This window comes from Physcomitrium patens, chromosome 14, assembly GCF_059467195.1.
Source record: "Physcomitrium patens ecotype Gransden chromosome 14, ASM5946719v1, whole genome shotgun sequence".
Classification (NCBI taxonomy): Eukaryota; Viridiplantae; Streptophyta; class Bryopsida; order Funariales; family Funariaceae; genus Physcomitrium; species Physcomitrium patens.
In genome coordinates, this window is record NC_143423.1 from 7321328 (window position 1) to 7341377 (window position 20050).

Consider the following 20050-nt stretch of genomic DNA (forward strand, 5'->3'; position numbering starts at 1 on the left):
TGAGACAACGTCGAGATTGCAGAGGGCGAGGTGATGTGAGAAGGGAGAAGTCGGCGGCCAGTGGAGAAGCTTTGCAGGACGAGGTGGAGAACTCAGAGGGCTGGCTCTCACAGTGTGTGAGCAACACAACGCAGCCCTCCGAGACTTGCAAGCAGGACAAGCTTTGGCGGTGATGGGCCTCGCTCGCGGTCTCCTGGCTCTCACCTCCATGGCCTTCCCCATCTCCACGCCACCCTTGCCCGCGTCCACGGTTATGGGGTTGCAGGCTCGGCCTGCATCCCACTCCCTGGGTTGAGTCTTGTGGGTGGGGTTTCTAAAGGGTCTGTATCTGTGTGTGGGAATGTATGATTTAATGGAGCTGTGTAAAAATAAATAAAGATCTGCTAGCCAAAAAATAATATGCTTAAAATATTTCTTAACTGATATAGAAGAGTTTTGCAAACTGAGTGAGCTACATAAATGTTGTCTTGTTTTCATGACATGCTATCAAGGATTTTTGTTGTTTCACAGCATAGGTTTTGTTTTATTTTGCCTTATTATTTATTCGTTATTGGATACTTCTAACATGGTCCAAGTATTTTTAACTTGCAAATAAGATTTTTAAGGAATTATCACAGGCCAATTATTTGATATTTAGTATTTAATTTGAATTGTGGTTGAAATTTCTAGTTGATGATTTGGGTATTAAAAACTCTTTTAAAGAAACCGAAGAATAAAATAAAAATAAAAGTAGGGAAAGGAGATTCCATGGAACCCAAATTCTACTAAGATTTTTTTTGTATTCATATTCATATGATACTAAAATACTTGGAAATTTCATTATTGTTTTGCTATATGAATATTATGATGTCTTTTATTAATTGCAATTTATTGGAATTAAAAAATGTATTTAGATCTAGTTTCCAATATTTATTATATATCGAAATGATATTGCATGGATTAGTACCACAAAATCATCCTAAGAGATCTATAATATAGCTTTATACCATGGCACACAGCTTGGGAGTTTTTGCATTCCTGAAGTGATACAATCACGTCTAAAAGAGAGTGCTTGTTGATTAATTAATTGGGAACTTGACAAATACTTAAGCGTTTAAAATTTTACAGGAAAATAAATAAAATAAATAAATCTTCTGTAACTCTGCATAAGATTTTATTCTAGAGTTCTAGATAACTTTGTAACAACCTACATTTAATTTTGTGAGATTCTTTTCTTTTTATCTTTTTTGGGTATATGCACTTGAAAATCCCAACTATTCTTGAAGTGTATTCTAAGAAGAAAGAAAAGAAAGAAAATAATTCAGTAGAGATTACTTTCATGGTTTTTGATGAAGACTTTGTGAAAGATGGGTAAGCTGAAGATAAATTAGTTTCAATGACAATGTGATAGTTTACTTCTAGAGTTAAGAGAGTTGATTACATTATAAACAGTTCCTAAAAATTATAAAAAAGAATGTATAAACTGGTTTGATATTAATACAATATGTGGATTGCATGTCTAAATTGACGCAGGTAATTGTAAGGGAAAAAAAAATAGTTGCAATGAAACAAATTTTACAAACATTTATTTTATTGTGAGTACAAAATTAACAAAGAACCATATTTATTGATAGAAAACTCCAAGCAAGGCTAAAAACATGTGATTATTCAAATGAAATAGCATGCAAAAAATAAAAATAAAAATAAAAATCAAACAATATTGATAATGGCTGTGTAACGACTAGAAAAAAGAAAAAAGAAAAACTCAACAATTTCAAACTAATAACAATAAACACAAAGATAATAATACACAGAAGAATGGAAAAATCGTGCTCAACTGAAAGATTACATTAACTAGAATGCATACTAGATGTTTTATTGTTTAGTTTGTGTGTTCAACTGGTTAGAAATCACCCAACAAAATGGTTCTCAACTCGTAACAAATCATCCAACAAGCAATTCTGGAAAAAGAGAATGTCTATTACTTTCATTCTAATGAGGTCTGGCAATGTGCCCTCTATATCATCACAGGCCCACAGCTGCCTTGATGTAGAAGAGCCGGAACTGTGGACAATGTGGCTGAACAACAACAGCATTTCAACTGTACCAACTGAAACAACGCCACAGAGAAAAATGTCTAACATCCATTTACCGCTTATTCAGCAACTTCTTCAACAGAACGAAGACACAAAGGAAAGAGAATAGTTGAAATGACCCACATCACTTGGAATTCGTTTCTTCTCCCAGGATTGGAGTAGTTCCAGCTAAATCAGAACAGCCCCTTCTTATTTGGCTCGTCCAAAACCCTATTCTTCTATTGAACATGGGACAGATGGCGTCCCAAGCGCACCTATAACCATGGGTCCCTTGTTTCTCCCCCCTATAAAACTGGCTTTCTCTGAAGTAGCTTGTTGGGAGAAGCCTCGAAGTGTGGATTCTAAGTTTGTGGGTTGGGGGGGGGGGTGATGTTCATTAAGGCTAGTTTTGACCCCATGCTTGGGAATCATGAACCCTCATTTAGTTTGGGCGTAGTCCCCGAGATATTTTCAGAGCTCGGAGATTGGACTTTGGAGCGGGGTGGGATACAACTGGAGGGAGGTTTTTAAAGCTATGGCCCAATTTCCAGACTAGAAAAATAAATAAATAAATAAATAAATAAATGTGAAGCGTAACTTACGAGCCGTGTAGGGTTCTGTTTCCAGCGTGGGACAAATACAGCAAAGGGACAGAGTACTCTTTGTATTTACCCTCATTGTGTTTTCCCTCTGCCCCGGGCAGTATGGAGCATTTGCATTGGATGCAGCTCCAATGTGCTTTTACAGGGCCAAGATGCATGGATTTACACCGCCATTGCCTGCCCAGCAGAATTGGGAACATTCTCAGCCCTTTCTCAGTGCTAGGGGGCAGGAATGTGGATCACGCTGAACAAGAAGAGATTGGCAATGCCAGGCTCAGCTGGCTGCTCGGACCCCCCTCGGAAAAAACATATGCCTTTGAGGTGGTGACATCAGAATAATTATACTTAAAAGAAATAACAATAATAGTGCAATAAAGGAAATGATAGAAATAGGAGAGAGGAGCAGTAAAAGCTTCGGGTGTGTTGTATACTCCCTCCACTTCATGCCACTTGTGTATAATAACTACGTCGAGTAACTCCTCGTTGAAGAAGAAGAGGAAGAAGTAGCAGCAGGTGGGTGTCAGTTAAACGCTCACATCCATGCTCACTGATGAGTTGCTCTGATTTGAAGGCAGCCTTCTCACTGTTGTCCCATCAGTAGGGCACAGTGATGAGGAAAATAACAGCGACGGAAAAAACACATATTACTGCGATTCGTTACTGTTTCTTCCATCACCTGATATGGTCAAAGTATGTTTTTTTTTTCATGTTCACTGCTGCTCATTTTCCTGGATCCATTTCTTACGCGAAAGCAATGAGGCTTGTTTTTTAAATAATTCTGTTTGAATGGAGGTTGTGGCGTGTGGTGACAAGCTTGAAAGGGAGAAAAGAGCGTTGTAGTTTTCAAACCTTGGAAGAGCGTTGTGGGGAGAATGGACGAGCCTCTGTCGACGGATCACCGTCAAGCTCTGGCGGGGGTGAAGCTTTCATCATGAGGTTGAAGCCCACCTTGTCGCGCCAAAAATACTGAATTACGCCACCTCGTGTGCTAATTTTACTTATTACTCAGTTCTACAGCGGGAAATCCTCTTTCTTCTGCCTTCATCTACCTTGGCGTCGCAGCTGAGGTGATGGTGCTCTTCAATGTCGCACCAGTGAGTTGGATTTTGCCCGTCGCAAGGGTGGTGAGCTCTGCCTCCTCCCTTGAACTCAGAATTTTAGTCTCTTTCAAGGGACTGGAGCTGATGGTGAGGTTTTGGTGGAGAGCGCGAGTTGCGCGTTTTGGAGGCTTGCCAGCTGCGTCACCTAGGAGGGAGCTGGGTGGGCGATGTTCGATTTTTGTTTCTTTGCGTCGTGTCGGGTGATGGCTGGCTTGTAGCTTGCTCAGAAATGTAATGGTACCACCGATCGCGCGCGTGTGTTTGTTTTTAGTTTGATCTGTGTGTATGCACTATTCTGTCGCAGAGAAGCTTTGACAGACGCTCTCTCTTTGTGTGGGTTTTGGTAGCATTAGCTAGCCCAAGGACTGCCTCTACCTCCATTTGCGGCACGCGCATGTTCTTCTTCCTTGTAGCTTTGTCTCTGCAAGTGTGTTAGATTGGAAGCAGCAGATGTGGATCTTTTCTTGTCTCAGTTGGATTACCTCCTAGATTGCACACCAAACAGTTACGATCTTTTCGTGTATTCGAGTTTTGTAACCCTCGAAGCGATGAGGTGTGGACAGAATGTCTCCCGCCCGATCTTCGTAGCAGCTCTTTTTACTACATTATTGCAAGCCTGCGCAGAATCCGGTCAGGAGCAGCGATCTTGCTCCACCTTAGTATAGAAATGAGTTCATTTTTGTTCATCTTCTTTTGACTCACATTCTACGCCTCCTTACCGAAGACATTGTACGAGTGTGCCTTGTCTCCTTCACAAGACATTAGTTTCAAGTATGAAGTGCGTCAGATACAATTAGGACGCTGCAAATCGTTCTGTCAGAGCCACCTGACATGTATATGTTTGTGTCGTGTATTTGTAGAGTAGAAGCTTCTTCAGCGGTGCCTAGATCGTTATAAATCGTTGCATTCCCACCTTCCCCTCAATTAAATGAGCCAAAGCTGCTGGCGGCTGTAAATCTAGTTCTGACTGCGTCACATCCCATATTGCCGTGATTGTGTTTGTCGCCTTTGTGAGATTTCACTCCGATGCCTGTCGTCATGCCAGCTTATCGAATCGTGTGTGGAGGCTTTCGTGAGCGCTTTTTTCCTCTTATTTTTTTCACATGGTAGCCTCTGCATTGACTCGACGCCTCGGTTTGTCCTTCAAACCCATCAATTTTCTGATTCATGCTCGAAGAATCCCTAAATGCCTTGTTCCTTCCTCTTGCAGGGAATGGGTATCCCAACGTGTGATCCCGCGACCTAGCTTGCAGTCATCTTGCAGGATGTCGCTTTGAACGCGTTCGGATTGTCACGTTGATCCTCTGGCTCTTCAATTCTGGTACATTGTTGTTCCTGTACATCTAGTGCTTCTCTTGCTTCTGTTTTCTTCTGTGTTTCGAGATGCTGCCCTTTGCGCGGCATTTTTTTATGTCCACGGCTATCTTTGTGTCGAGAAAGATTATGAGTGAAAACTTGAAGGAGTAATCACAGTTTATGAACCAGAAAGTCCTGGCGATGGAGAAGGTGGAAGCTGCTGATCCCTGGCGCGATGTCGTGTACCTCTCGAAGTTCGAAGATGATGATCCTGTGTCAAATATGACATCGGAGAATGGGCACGAGGGTTCCTCTGAAGTGGCGGATGGGAACGAGTGTAGTCAGAATTTGGACGAGCAAGGTAATGATGTGGACCTTGTGGTGGACGCCGAAGTGGAGTCCATCCTCTCAGCTGCCCCAGAACTTTCAGACGAGGCTGATTTTGCCCTGAATGATAACGGGCCTCTTCACGAGCCTGACCATGAAAATGCGAGCATTGCGTCGAGGAGAACGTCCATTGCTGCAGCTCCGAAGAAGGGTAACAGTGCGAGCAAACTCACAGAGGCTACTCTGAATTCTTTGCGGCGGAGCGCGTCTGTTGCAGCCCGAACTCAAGCTCCACCTTCACCAAAACCGTTTCTCAGGTCTTCCTCATCCCTGGCAGCTGCTCGTCGAGCTCAAAGCAATGCTGACAACAGCAATGCTGGCACTGTGAGCAGCAACGGTGTTCGAAAGCTCGGACCGCCAATCATCTCAGCTCCCCCAGTCATAAGGAGTCGGGGAATGCCCCGCGAGGTGCCCAGCAGTATGAGCAGTGTGAGGTCCAGCACAAACACCTTGAGGGGTAGCACAAATCCTGTGAGGTCTAGCACCAGTTCCTTGAGCTCGAGGACAAATACTTTGAGGTCGAGCACGAGTTCTTTGAATGCAGCTGCATGCTCAAGGACAACTGCAGTCCGATCTTCCGCTGGCTCTGGTGCCATCAACGGCCTTCGCAAGCCTTCCCAAACTGCTGATCCCCGTAGATCCTCTCTAACGACGTTGCCTGCCAGCTCAACGGGTGCTTCTCGCCGAAACTCACTCTCCGAAGTGACTGCTCTGTCGCGGTCTGTTGAACTTCCATCTGTATCAGACCTCAAGCAGTGGGCTACTTCGACCCCAGCATTGAAAGCTTCTGGACGCAGAGTGAATTCTTCGGCTGCGTCTTCTTCAGTGGTGCCTGCAAGTTATCTAAAGAGGACGAGTTCCTCTGTCTCTGACCAAAAATTTCCAAGCGATTCTAGGAAGTCTCTGTCGAAAACTTCGCCGTCTCCTGCAAAGTCTCGTAGTTCGTTGACAAATTCCACTTCATCTATGCCCCGCAGCAGTTCAGTCCCTTCTTCCCCCAGCTACAGGTCACCACCAGTCACGGAGAATGGGGTTTCCAACCGAATTGCAACAAGAGAATCCACGAGCTCCACGGTAAGGAGAAAGCTCAGTCCATCTCCGTCTCTTGGCGCCAGAGGGACTTCGAGCTTTGCAGAGCCAGTTGGGAAGCCTTCCCCTTCGTCCTCGTCAGACCGTTCCTTAAATACGAGCTCGAATACCACGAAGTCTTCTCTATCAGAGAGACGTCTGAGCCTCAGCACCCCAAAGCAGCACCCGACTGAAAAAAGTCCAAGTAGTCAAAGTAGAGGAGTGTCCAAATCTTCTCCTTCCAAAAAGGCTGTGTCTTCTGCCAAAGTCGGCAAACCATCACCTGGATCTGCTGCTTCTCCCGCGGAAAGACCCGCCAGCTCAAGACTAACGCCGTCACCTTCGGCATCCATCAACGGTGCTGCAAGTGCAAAAGAAAAATCTGTTTCGCCAATGCCGTCGAAACAATCGCCCAGTGCAGTGACTGCTGATCGCGGCCCTAGCATGCTGACCCGGAAGAAACCTTTGACACCAGATACTCGAGATGCCAAGATTAGTGCGCTCCCGCCTGTAGAAGTGAAGGCCGTGGAGGATGTCAGGATTGACCTTCGAGGGCAAAAAGTGCGAACTTTGGACGGGAATCTTGTGAGCTTGACGCCCAAAATGGAATTTGTTTATCTTCGAGGCAATAAATTGGCTACACTGAACGGTATTGAGATACTTCGCCGTGTGAAGGTGCTGGACCTAAGTTTTAATGAATTCAAGGGTGCCGGGCTTGAGCCGCTGGCATCGTGCAGGGCTCTGCAGCAATTGTATCTTGCGGGTAATCAAATCGCTTCTCTGAGCGATTTGCCACAGCTTCCGAATTTGGAGTTTCTGTCCGTTGCGCAGAACAAAATCAAGTCTCTGTGCATGGCTTCCCAGCCAAGGCTGCAAGTCCTCGCTGCCAGCAAGAACAAAATCTCTACCTTCAAGGACTTCCCACACCTTCCTGCGCTTGAGCATCTGCGACTTGAAGAGAATCCCATGCTTGAAAGCTTCCATGTTGAAGCACAGTCCATCCTGCTTGTGGGGCCGAGCCTGAAGAAGTTTAATGACCGCGATCTTTCTATTCAAGAGCTTGAGTTTGCAAGAATGTACCCACCAAGCACCCCGCTATGTATTCGTGAAGGCTGGGAGCTTTGCGACCCCGAGGAGGCTATGGAATCAACACTGCAGTTCCTCATCTCTCAGTGGAGTCCAAACCTCCCTCCAGGCTACACTGTGAAGAAAGCCTGGGTGGACCAGCCCGCGGAGGAGGATCCCTGCAGTTGCGAGTTCGCTTTTGACAAACTCGAGGGTGCCTTTGAGGACTCTCAGCTTCGCTTGAAGTATCAGTGGTTCGTGGGAGACAAAACTCCAGCCAACTTCACCCCTATAGAGGGATGCGTTACTGACAGCTACTGGCCAAAGCAGGAAGACATTGGTAATTGCCTCAAAGTGGAGTGCAGCATGGTGCTAGGAGAAACAGAGTATCCTCCTGTCTTCGCAATATCCGCTCCGGTTGCTCCCGGCAGCAAGTGTCCTCGAGTGCTGGAGATAGAAGTGGATGGCGACACTGTGGAAGGCCTGATTCTCAAAGGCTCAGCTGTTGTAGCATGGTGTGGCGGTACTCCTGGTAAGTCTGTCTCAAGCTGGCTGCGGCGTGGTGAGCTCACGAGCCCCGTTGCCATCATGGGAGCTGAGGAGCCAGACCATCGGCTCACTCTCGATGATGTGGGGCACAGCCTCATATACATGTACACCCCAATGACGGAAGATGGAGTGCGTGGTGAACCTCATTATGCTGCAACCTCTATTATCCAAGCTGCGCCGCCTAGTGTGGATGCAGTGCAGATCATAGGGGAAGCAGTGGACGGTAATGTGCTCCACGGGCGCGGCCATTACTTCGGAGGTAAGGAGGGAGCGAGCAAGTTAGAGTGGCTTCGCGAGAATCTGGAATCGGGTGAATTCAAGCTCGTCTCACGAGGGGAGCTCGACTACACCCTGACAGCTGAAGATGTGGGTCGGCGGATGATGTTTATGTACACACCTGTCAACGCGGAGGGCAAGATTGGCGATCCTGTGACCGCCATTAGTACCACTGTCTTGCTTGCCCCTCCCAAGGTTGAGAACTTGCGTATTGTAGGGGATCTCAAGGAAGGTAGCAAGGTTGCTGTGAGTGCCGTCTTCACTGGTGGCGTAGAAGGCGCCAGCAAAGTGCAATGGTTCAAGAGCATCTCCTTCCCGCTGCCGGCAGATTATTCCTCTCTGGAGCCCCTATGCAGTGCCAAAGTTGCCAAGGCGTTCCGAATCCCTCTGAGCGCTGTGGGACATCATTTGGTTGCGAAGTACACCCCTGTGAGGTTGGATGGGGAGGCTGGCGAATCTGTGTATGCCATATCAGAAACCGTTGTAGAGATGTTGTTCCCGAGTTTAACGTTTTTGAATATTGTCGGGGAGTTTGTAGAGGGGGAAACGTTGACAGCTCAATATGGGTATGTAGGAGGCCATGAAGGGACTAGTCTGTATAGCTGGTATTGGCACGACACCGAGAATGATCCTGGTTCTGTGATTCCGGAAGCAGAAGGGCGGCTTCAGTACCGGGTGACAAGGCAGACTGTGAACAAGCTTGTTTCGTTCCAGTGCCGTCCTATGCGCGATGATGGTATCATGGGTGACTGGAAGAGAAGTTATGGATCAGAGCGTATCCGCGCTGGTTCTCCGAAGCTGCTGTCCTTGCACATTATCGGAGAGCCCATGGAAGGATACGAGCTCCAGGTGGGGAAGGAGTATTGGGGCGGGGAAGAGGGCATTTGCAAGGTGCAGTGGTTCCTAACTCGACACGATGGAACGCAGCGTGAAATCAAAGCCGCTGTGCATGAGTCCTACACGGTGCAGAGCGAAGACATCGAGGGACTGATATGTGTTTCGTGTCAGCCGGTCCGGAGTGATGGTGTGACGGGCCCTATTACTGTCTCGTCGAGCGTGGGTCCTGTGGCTCCATCGCCTCCGACATGTACCTCATTGGAGGTTTTCGGGTTGCCTGTCGAAGGAGGATGCCTTAGCTTCAGTGCCGCTTATAAGGGCGGGGAAAAGGGCACCTGCATGTATGAGTGGGTGCGTCATAACCCTGATGGGAGTGAAGTCTTGTTGAGTACCGACGAGATTCTGGACCTCACGTCAGAGGATGTCGGCAGCAGAATTGAGCTCGTCTTCACACCAGTCCGGAAAGATGGCGTAGTGGGAAACTCTCGGTCTTCGTTTACGGACGTAGTTGTGGATGGGGATCCTGAAGGGATGGAGCTTATGATACCCCAGTGTTTTGAAGATGTTGAGGTCGTGCCTCGCAAGTCGTATTTTGGTGGCAAAGAAGGACCGGGAGAGTACAAATGGTATAGAGCCGGCCAAAAGCCGAAAGATGGACAGCTGCCAGAGGATGCGAGCCTCCTCAGCGACAAAGAGGTGTACACTCCTAAATTAGATGACGTAGCATCGTATTTGTGTCTGCATTGGATACCAGTGCGAGCCGACGGTAAGCGAGGGTCGCCTGTTGTTGCCCACAGCAATATACCTGTGGCGCCTGCACTTCCTGTTGTGCGCAGCGTAAGCGTGAAAGAAGTCTCATATGGTGTGTTTGAAGGAGAAGGAGAATACTATGGTGGGCGAGAAGGTGACAGTGTGATGAGTTGGTACCGGCAGACCACTGGTGGCCTTCGTACCCTCATCGCGGATGCACACTCCAAGTCCTACACAGTTGTAGACGACGACTACACATGCTCGCTTGTGTTTGGTTACACCCCAGTTCGCAATGACGGTGTTGCTGGGGAGCTGGTGCTATCGGAACCTAGTCCTCTCATCTACCCTGAGATCCCGAGGATCCAGAAGTTGGTAATTTCAGGAAAGCCAATTGAAGGGGAGGTCCTCACTGCCTTGGAAGTTATTCCCAAGGGAGATATCCAGCAGAAGTCATGGGAGAAGTTCAAGAGGGACATTAAGTATCAGTGGTCACGCTCATGGCAGCCCGAATCCACCGATCATTTCGAGCCCCTTCCAGCGCAACGCTCCTGCACATACAAAGTGAGGCTTGAAGATGTCGGTCACTGTTTGCGATGCGAAGGTATTATCACTGACGTCTTCGGCAGATCAGCTGAGCCCGCATCCATCATTACTCCTCCCGTTGCCTCGGGGTTTCCCAGGGTGGAGAATTTGGAGATTGAGGGACGTGGTTACCATACCAGTCTGTATGCTGTGCGGGGGATTTACAGCGGTGGCAAGGAGGGGAAAAGCTTGCTTCAGTGGTTCCGAGCAATGGCAGGAAGTCCCGACCTGATCCCAATATCTGGCGAAGTGGGACGCATGTATGAAGCGAATGTTGACGATGTCGGTTACCGGCTTGTTGCTGTGTACACCCCAGTGAGAGACGATGGCGTAGCAGGTGGTCCCGTGTCCGCCTCAACTGATCCCATCATTGTTGATCCGGAGGTCTCAAAAGAGGTGAAACAGAAGCTGGAGCTCGGTGTGGTGAAATTCGAAGCTTTGCGTGATCGTGACCGGTCGCCTATGAAGTCACAGAACCAGCAAGGGCTTGGAAGCTTGGAGCGACGGGTGCTAGATGTAAATAAAAAACGAGTGAAGGTGGTGAAGCCAGGATCCAAGACTCACTTCGCGTCCAATGAGCTGCGTGGCACGTACACACCTCCTTTCCATGTGGAAGTTTTCCGCAATGACCAGCATCGGTTGAAGATCGTCATGGACTCGGAGAATGAAGTCGACCTTATGGTGCAATCTCGCCATATCCGGGACGTAATTGTGCTAGTTATTCGAGGGTTTTCACAACGGTTCAACAGCACGCCACTCAACCTGCTCTTAAAGATGTGATCACTCGACCAAGTGATTCTTAATGGGCTTTCTTTCTGAACAGCCAGCTTGTATACTTCCAGTTATACGACTACTTAGTTGTATATTCTTTTGCCCGTTGATAATTTCTCGGAGCTTGGGTAGCTTTCCGAGAAATGATTGATTTGCAGGCAGCCATGACCAACCACCAGCAAAATATGATGATGATCCTGGTTGGGTCGTAGTGATTGTCATCACTGAGTGATCGTAAGCTAAAAGTCTTGCATTTAGTATGGGTTGTTCCTAAAGTCAGGTCTCCTCTTATTTGTTAGTAATGATTCTCATCGCACTTCCAGGATGATTTGTTCACCTACGACTGCCTATCTATTTCTTATTGTAGATCCCACAAGAACCTGGTGTTGGTTTTGCCATAACTCCGACTTCCTCAGCAAATCGCCACATGAAGCACATTTAGAGATGCGTTGGGATGGGTTCTACAGCTGGGTAAGGTTTGACGGGGGCAATGTTCATCATCTTGTAGCTCTTCCACCGAGATTCTAACTCGGCAGACAAAGGTTCAGTTGTGGAGCTTGGAGTTCATTCTCAAAGTCTTTGTTTGATCTTCGGAAGGAGCTCGGCACAGGGTTTTCAAGACACATAGAAGTGTGTATAGAACCAGAGATACTCTCTTGCAGAGATCTTCCAGTTGTCTTTCGGTTATGACTGCTGCTTCGGACATGGCTTCTGGTACATCATGCTTGATCGTTGAGGACCATTTTTGAGTCATGTGAACTGCATCAAAGGACCAGCTTGGTCTTCTGTCTTGTATTAAAGTTTTTGCTCCTTTTCCCTTCTCAGCTTGTACTTGATGTTTGCTGTATATGAAGTGGACCCATATTCTTGTTTCAGTGTCTTTCGTATGCTTGTGATTGAGCTCAGGTTGTTAGGTTCACAGGTGTACACTTAGACTGGCTCTTAAACCAATCTCAACATGAAATGAAGCTGTATGCAAGAATGTCTGGGGTTCCGTTTTATTCTCGAACAAACATGAATCGCAATTCGAGGTTGGTAATATTTAAATTAAAAAAATGATTAAAAAGTGCAATAAAAGGAAAATCTTTAAAATGTACGAACTTGGGGTTTTTTCTGGTGTAGGTTGATATTACAGTGATTTCACACTTGGTCAAGGTGCATTGATCTACAGAGTCTTGATGTTTGAATTTCCAAACAAGGTAATGAGATCCTATGTTGGAAGTTAATTACTTACAGGACGACAGTTTTCTATTTTCTTTAGACAATTCAACAGAGTTCTTGGACACTTTCCACAACTTCCACTCGTTTTCCTGTCATTTACGTTTCCTTGTTTAAGTTCATTTGACTGTCTTCATTTTTTTTGTTTTTTTTGTTTTTTGGGGGTACGTGCCAAAGCTGACCCGAGTCAGTCAGCTGGCCAGTCAGCCCTTCTTGAAACCAGGATTCCTCATCCATTTTCACCAAGAGCATTCATCCACCTGTCCAAAATTCATCCCTCATTGCAGAATATCTTCATCCTGTCTACCGCCCAGTGGCTGCCACTTGTAAGCGTCTTGGAAAAGGGACCCACGTGATCTCCAGGCCAGAATCATGACAAGTGGCGCGATCTTACCTCGGTATGTCCACGTCAGCCAGGTGCCTCAGAGATGGGAGCCAATCCCAGTGACGCATTCAAGCTAATTGAATGCAGGTAAGCTGGCACGTGAGTTAGGTGAATGGTGGTTTTCCAGTTCAATGCTACACCAACAACTCTTTACGTTTTTTCAGGATTTATTTATTTATTTATTTGTTTTTCTCCTTTTCTTTCAGACTTGTTAGTTATTATGTTACAGAGAGGAATTGAAGTTTTAACCAATAAATTATGGTTGGTATGATTGTAAAGTAATTTACCACAAAGAGTATGTATGTTTTTTTGTCATATTTCAATAGGTTGGTCTTTAATTTAGGCTTTCAAAAACATCCTCGGAAGATGAATTATGGGCTACTAGGTTCAATGGCATGTAGTAGTTTAACTAAGGTTTAAGTTTTGATTAAAAAAAATTTATCTCAAATTTCAATGTAGTGTACAATTTCTCATTGCAAGTTTATACATGAATTTTAGAGGGTCTTATTTTATTTCTATTTGTTTATCAGATTGTGAAAGCTATGAAAAGTAGTGCAATTTATCTAGTAATTGTGACAAAAAATACTCATGTTTAAAGTCTTGATATTTCATGATAACATAATCTTTCAATTTAACATATTGAATTTATGAAGATATGACTTAATAACCTTGACTAGGAAAAAATTAAAATTAAAATAGTTCTTAATGTCTTCTAATTTACTTATTCCCACGTTTTCATACATATCTTGGTATTTATATTTTGTGAGATTCTTTTAGTGATGTCATCTATATAATATAATCTTTAACTTTCTAAGTATGAATTGATTTTGGTATATCAAACTATTGTTTAACTATGTTAATATCTTGTATAAAACTAAGAAAATCTTTATAAATATATTGTATAACTATGTTAATATCTTGTATGGTTTTGAATTTAATGTTTCACTCTTGTAAATGTATAAAATAATTTTATTTTAACTAAATATAGTATTTTAAAAACATATTTTATTTATTTATAATTAAATTAAAAAAGTTTTAATATAATTTTTAAGAAATAATAATAAGAAGAAGAAATACTAAATAGATGTGTATTATCATTTAATTATTTTAAATAGGATTTCCTAATAAAAATACTAAATTATTAGTTTAGATAGTTTGTAATGAAAAAAGTAATCATAGGTTTAAGATTTAAAATACTTATTAAAAAAAAATTGAATAGTTATCTTAGACAAATAATCTAAACATCTTAAGTTAAAATCATATTTTGAAAAACTTCAAGTTTTTTAATAAAATATGCTAATTAAAATAACCATAATCTATTAGAAATAGGAAGTGATCATACCAAACCTTATTATTGATACATTGAAACTTTAACTCTTGTGCATTCCAGGTCATAAGATAAATTAAAATTCTTTACACCAATTTTAATAAATATGTTGTAATGTGTTTAAAAATAAGTACAAAGACATGCAAAGTTTTGAAGAGACCAAAAATATTCCCAAAATATAACAATTTTTCTTTGCATATATAATCATCATTTGTTAGCTAAGAGATTGTTTTCTTTGACTTTTCAACAAATTTAAGACCATTCAAATGTTTTTGTTTTTCATATTTGTGTTCTGAAGTTAGGCATTGATATTATTTTGGACTTAGAAATATTTCTTGTTCTAAGTCTATTACTGATTCTCTATTCTAAATACTAAAAACTATATTTAAGAAAAAGAAAAAGAAAATCTATTTTTCTTAGAATTTGCCAAAAACATGTGTATTTACAAGGTCAAGTTAAGATTAATAAATACTATATTTGGCTTGTTTTTAATTTAAAATTCTAACACTTCTACAATATTTTTAATTGTGAGGATATATATATATATATATATATATACACACATACATACACACACCATTAGTTTATAATAAACTTCTTTAAGAAAATATTGTGAAAAGATTCTAACTGTGAATTGTTTTATTGAGTTTTATACTATTTTTTTACTTTTTTTATTTTTATTTTTTAGGTTCTATATGCATAGTAGAGGTTAGTAGTCTTGGTGTAGTATAAAAACACACAGTCAAGTGTTAAAGTAGTTTTTTTTTTTTTTTTTTTTTTTTTCCCTCTTTCAAATATCACTTGTCTTAGATTTTTATAAATTGATACAGGTACTAAGTTTACAAAAAAATAAATCAATAAGAATCCTTGTCTCGTATGTTTATTTTTACCATAGTATCCAAGTTCTTTATCTTTTTTCTAAGAGAATGTTCTCAGAATTATTTAACATTCTAAAAACTCAAAGAATCTTTTGTCAAAACTTTTAGAAAACTATGATAACCTATGAAAAACTTCAAGAATATTATAAATTGTACTTGAAAATTTTCAAAAGATAACAGAAGACTCCAAAAGATTCTAACGACTAACGATTATAATTAATAAACATTCCAAAAGTGATTTAAGCTTGCAATTTATTGCATACACTTGATACATTAATGAAAACTTATTTCAATTATAATTTAATTGAAATGAAAGTAGATTAATATCTCAATTTGATTGAAACGACAAGGTCCAAATCAGATGCTGTAATTCCCAAAGTTGCAGTTGCATATATAAAGAACTTTCTAAGCATTCCCAAAACAAAAAATTGTACACCAAAATAATCTCTCCCACTCCTCCACCCATCCACTCATCTACGAACGACATTCATCCATCACACTCTCATCCACCCATCAAACAGCCCCACCCGTTCGTTCATCCATGTGTCTGTCCATCCGCCCGTCCGCCCGTTCGTCCGCTCGTTCGTCCAGTCCAGTCCACAGACAGGTCGCTGGAAGACGAGCCCCCGAAATTCGTGACGTAGCCTCCGCGACTTACGTACTGACTTGCCCACTTTTGCTTACTCGTTTGCTTGCATGTTTGCCCTGCAACGAAGCGATTTCGAATGCACTGCTTGCTGATTCCGTATTGAATCGGTGGTGACGCGCTCGTGTGGGGGAGAAATCGATATCGGGGAGTGCACGAGGAGGGGATCCTGAGGAAGGGGGGGCGCCACTTGGCCTTTGTGCGCTGCTCGTGACAGTGTTGTTGTGCCCTCAGGGATTTTGTTGCGGGTACCACCTGCAAGACAGCCCACGGAACTATCCGACGTGAGTGCGACGTGCTCCACTTGAGAGCTACAGCACCTTATTACGAATAACTAGTGTTGTGTTTGCCTTGGCCCAATAAGAGCCCTCCCGCGACTTGCTATTTTTAGCTCGCGTATCAGTTTCTCGTCGCTTTGACGTCGCGTTTCTCGGAGACAGTGGTTGTTGTGGCTGGTCTTTTGGAGCTGTGGCTGCATTGGGATGCATTCGTTGTTCGCTCGGTTTTTTTGTGTCTTCTTTATTTGGGTTGGAGAGATCGCAGTGTGGGAGTTGTTCGTTCCAGGCGGATGCAGAAGCTTGTCTATGAGAGGTGGTTGATAAGAGGAGGTCGACGTTGGAGCAAGGCAAGGACTGAGAGTGACGCTGTTCTCTCGGTTCTACGTTGTTGTTGACATTTCGCTCCCCGTTGCTTTAGCGGCGCGAAGCTTCGTCTACATGTAATTTTCCCTTTTCAAAATTTCATTTTTTTATTTTTTATTTTTTATTTATTTTTATTAATACTTCACTTTCAAAGTGGGGCTCACTTGGGACTTGAGGGGAAGATGCCGGATGAGCAAGGGAGAAAAGATATTTGAAGGGGAAAAGTCGCGTCTGGCCCTCAAAACGAGCGTCATATTTAATTTCTTTTCCTTTTCAACGTCGCCACCGATGTTGACTGGTGACTCTATGCATTCTACAATAGTTTGATTTCGGCTGTCTTAGTGCATCTTTGACATAGTTTTGAACGGCTCACAAAAAAGAAAAAAGAAAAGGATTCAGAGAGCTGAGCTTGTGGAGTGAGCATCAATGGGTAGCCTGGGATTGGCTCTGCCTGTTGGTCCCACTTCGCCTGTTTTCCGACGCCGAAGCCCAAGACCATACCGGATGAATAATTTTGGAGGTATTTTCTTGTCCTACATTTTCTTCCTCCGAACTTGCACGAGTTCGTTGTCAACATGCGCGGCAAGCACCACCTTTGAGTCTCTGGGACGAATACACTGAATCGAGGTTCACAAGAACAGTATTCTTCGTTTGTCTGTTGTTTTACGGAGCAATTTTTCTTCAGGTTGGCAGAGGACTGCAGTATCTTTTGCAAATTCTGTTAGCTTTCTTGTTTAGTTGTTTCATTTTTTCTGTGATGCCAGAAGTACAATGTGATTTGGGATTTCCCATTTCAATGTTATGTTTCTGGAAGCAGTGTCAGTGGTAGCGAATTTCCGATCGTCTCTACTGAAAGTTTTGCGGACGCTGTAAACAGTGTGATAGGAATAGTCACGTGCGTGCATGGTAACGAAAGTGTTTCTTTTGTCGTGATTTTGCATCTCAAATTTTCCCTTTGGAGTGACCCAATAAGGCGCATGCCCTCTTACACTCATCAATTTAGACACTGAGCCTCATTCTTGCTGGTCTAGACCTTTCGACAACTTGTGGCACGTTAATCCCCTGAAACAAAAATCGAGTCTCCGCGAGCTGCACACGGCTTTTGGACACCCTTGATTGCTCCAATATGAAGGAGTACTAAAAATCACAGTACAAAAAACTATTAATTAGTACTTCACTTCTTACGTGAGCTTCCTCCGAGGGATTTCCACTACTCTTGGAGGAGATATTCAAGTGGATACTAAACTTTTGTGGGGGGTCTTTGGGCAGGTGTTGATTGGGCAAGTATGCAGCCTCGGTTGTTCTTTGTTAGCAAGGTGCTTCTGGTAGTGTTGCTGACTGCCATTTGCATGCGTGCCTTACGCCAGTCTCCTTCTTTCACTGGTCTGAGCAAGGTGATAATCCCAAGTTCTGCTACACCTTTTGCATGCCAATAACCTATTCACATGAACGATTCTATTTTGTATGCAATCCTGGAGTGCTAGTTTAACTGAATTCTTTAGTTACGCTTCTCATTTCTTCCATCTACTGGTAAGCTATTGCTTGCATTGAAGGCGTATTTGATGAATTTCCAGTGACTAAAGATTTTGGCTTGCATGTGCACTGGACAATTTTTTGTAGTTTGCGACGCATGAGAGAGGAGTGACTCATGTGCTGGTGACAGGAGGGGCCGGATTCATTGGTTCGCATGCCGCATTGCGCCTGCTGGAAGATGGACACCGTGTGACTATTGTTGTATGCCACTCAACTCTCTTCAATCAGCGATTATCAACCAGAGATGCTGTAGAAGAGATGAACGGGAAATATTGCATTAAATAATGGTATTGAGGTGCAGGAGTGCTCCCCATTCACACGACTGATCTAATGTGTACGGGGCATACAGGATAATCTGTCCCGTGGTAACATGGGAGCGGTGGAGCAATTGCAAGCCTTGTTTCCAGAACCGGGCAGGTTGCAGTTCATTTACTGCGATCTCGGTGACAGCAAACGCGTCAACGAGATTTTTAAGGAGAATGCCATAGATGCTGTGATGCATTTTGCGGCCATTGCATATGTGAGCGAAAGCATGGTCGATCCTTTGCGGTATTACCACAACATCACATTCAACACGTTGACAGTCTTGGAGGCCATGAAGACATATGGTGTGAAGAAGCTCATCTACTCAAGCACTTGTGCAACATATGGTGAGCCTGAAATGATGCCCATCACCGAAACCACCCCTCAGGTATTTACGTTGAACTGCAGTTTGTAATTGCTTGTTTCTAGCTATGTTTCTAGTATATAAATATATACACACGCACACACACCCACTCCTACATCTTTTCACTATGAAACTTATAGTCCAGATCAGAGTTAGCCTTATTGTGTGATTGTCCTCCTGGTTTTCCTTCAACAGGTGCCGATCAACCCCTACGGGAAGGCGAAGAAAATGTCGGAAGATCTCATCCAGGACTTCGCAAAAAATTCTGACTTTTCTGTGATGATCCTGAGATATTTCAATGTCATTGGTTCAGATCCAAAGGGCAGGCTTGGCGAAGCTCCACGACCCGAGCTCCGAAAGCATGCTCGCATTTCGGGAGCATGTTTTGACGCTGCGATGGGGATTATCCCTGGAATACAGGTTTGTACCTTGCGAATTTGTAAAGAATTCATAAGCGGTTTAGTGAAATCATTTGCTTGCAGTGATGAATTGCGTTTGTTTTCTTACAAAAATATGTCATTTACAAACATTTTTTTCAAACTTCTTTTTTGCGTAATCGATAGAGGTGTGAGGAATATTCTGAGCCGTAAGTCTGCTTGCTCTTTAGGTAAGGGGAAGTGACTACAATACGACAGACGGCACCTGCATTCGTGATTATATTCATGTTACTGACCTGGTGGATGCCCACGTCAAGGCTCTAGAGAAAGCGAAGAGGGCTGAGGTTTCTGTCTACAACGTCGGCACTGGCAAAGGTACAATCCTCGCTCACATTTTCTGTTCTGGACTGTGTTTAGTTTGTATCATCTTCAAGTGAAGAATTCCAGAGAGTATTTTTTGAATCAAGAAGGAAACGTTTTGTGCATACCCCTATGAATGGCAGGGAGTTCTGTGAAAGAATTCGTGGAGGCTTGCAAATTTGCAACAGGTGTGAACGTTACTGTTACGATCCTCGATCGACGACCAGGCGACTATGCCGAAGTTTACAGCGACCCATCCAAGATTCGACGCGAACTGAACTGGGTTGCTCAACATCTTGACTTGGAAAGTAGTCTATCCGATGCATGGAGATGGCGCAAACAGCATCCGAATGGCTACTCCGTGGCAATGATTTAAAGCATTTGTCTTATTTATTTATTTTTTTCCATCACTACAGGAATGTGGAGGGTGACGTCTCAGGTTTAGGTCGGGATTCAACTTTACATGGGCGCCCGTGCATACAGAAGGCTCACAGTCTGCAGCAAGATTGCGGTAGTAGACTAAAAGCCCTTAGCGTAGATAGATAACATAAATTTCATTCTTTCAACTTACTCTTCTGCTGAATAAAGTCTCGGTATTCAAGACTTGACTTTCGTATGTGACTTTAGCAACTTAACACTATATTAGATCTTCACAAATTAAAGAAGAGACTTTTTTCAGCG

General features: G+C 43.5%; 2 protein-coding genes across 15 annotated transcripts; both read left to right on the forward strand.

The window, feature by feature from the left end:
• The first annotated feature begins 3322 nt into the window (after nt 1-3322).
• On the forward strand, nt 3323-12157 carry LOC112291598 (187-kDa microtubule-associated protein AIR9). Of its 9 annotated transcripts, none has more exons than XM_024539232.3 (3): nt 3323-3592; nt 4967-5077; nt 5242-12157. In XM_024539232.3, the coding sequence occupies exon 3, from the start codon at nt 5254-5256 to the stop codon at nt 11344-11346; it is 6093 nt and encodes a 2030-aa protein (XP_024395000.1). In that variant the 5' UTR covers nt 3323-3592; nt 4967-5077; nt 5242-5253; the 3' UTR covers nt 11347-12157. The 9 variants fall into 9 exon arrangements, with proteins under 9 accessions (XP_024395000.1, XP_024394996.1, XP_024395001.1 ...); XM_024539228.3 differs by lacking the exon at nt 3323-3592 and adding an exon at nt 3618-3993; XM_024539233.3 differs by lacking the exon at nt 3323-3592 and adding an exon at nt 3618-3993 and having other exon boundaries at nt 5246-12157.
• A 3666-nt stretch (nt 12158-15823) lies between these two features.
• On the forward strand, nt 15824-19974 carry LOC112291599 (putative UDP-arabinose 4-epimerase 2). Of its 6 annotated transcripts, XM_090255776.1 has the most exons (8): nt 16086-16509; nt 16775-16952; nt 17702-17826; nt 18053-18166; nt 18315-18656; nt 18828-19052; nt 19240-19384; nt 19513-19974. In XM_090255776.1, exons 2-8 carry the CDS (start codon nt 16859-16861, stop codon nt 19743-19745), a joined length of 1278 nt encoding a protein of 425 aa, XP_090111902.1. In that variant the 5' UTR covers nt 16086-16509; nt 16775-16858; the 3' UTR covers nt 19746-19974. The 6 variants fall into 6 exon arrangements, with proteins under 6 accessions (XP_073395015.1, XP_090111902.1, XP_024395009.1 ...); XM_073538914.2 differs by lacking the exons at nt 16086-16509; nt 16775-16952 and adding an exon at nt 15824-16075; XM_024539241.3 differs by lacking the exon at nt 16775-16952 and having other exon boundaries at nt 16087-16509.
• The last annotated feature ends 76 nt before the right edge of the window (nt 19975-20050 follow it).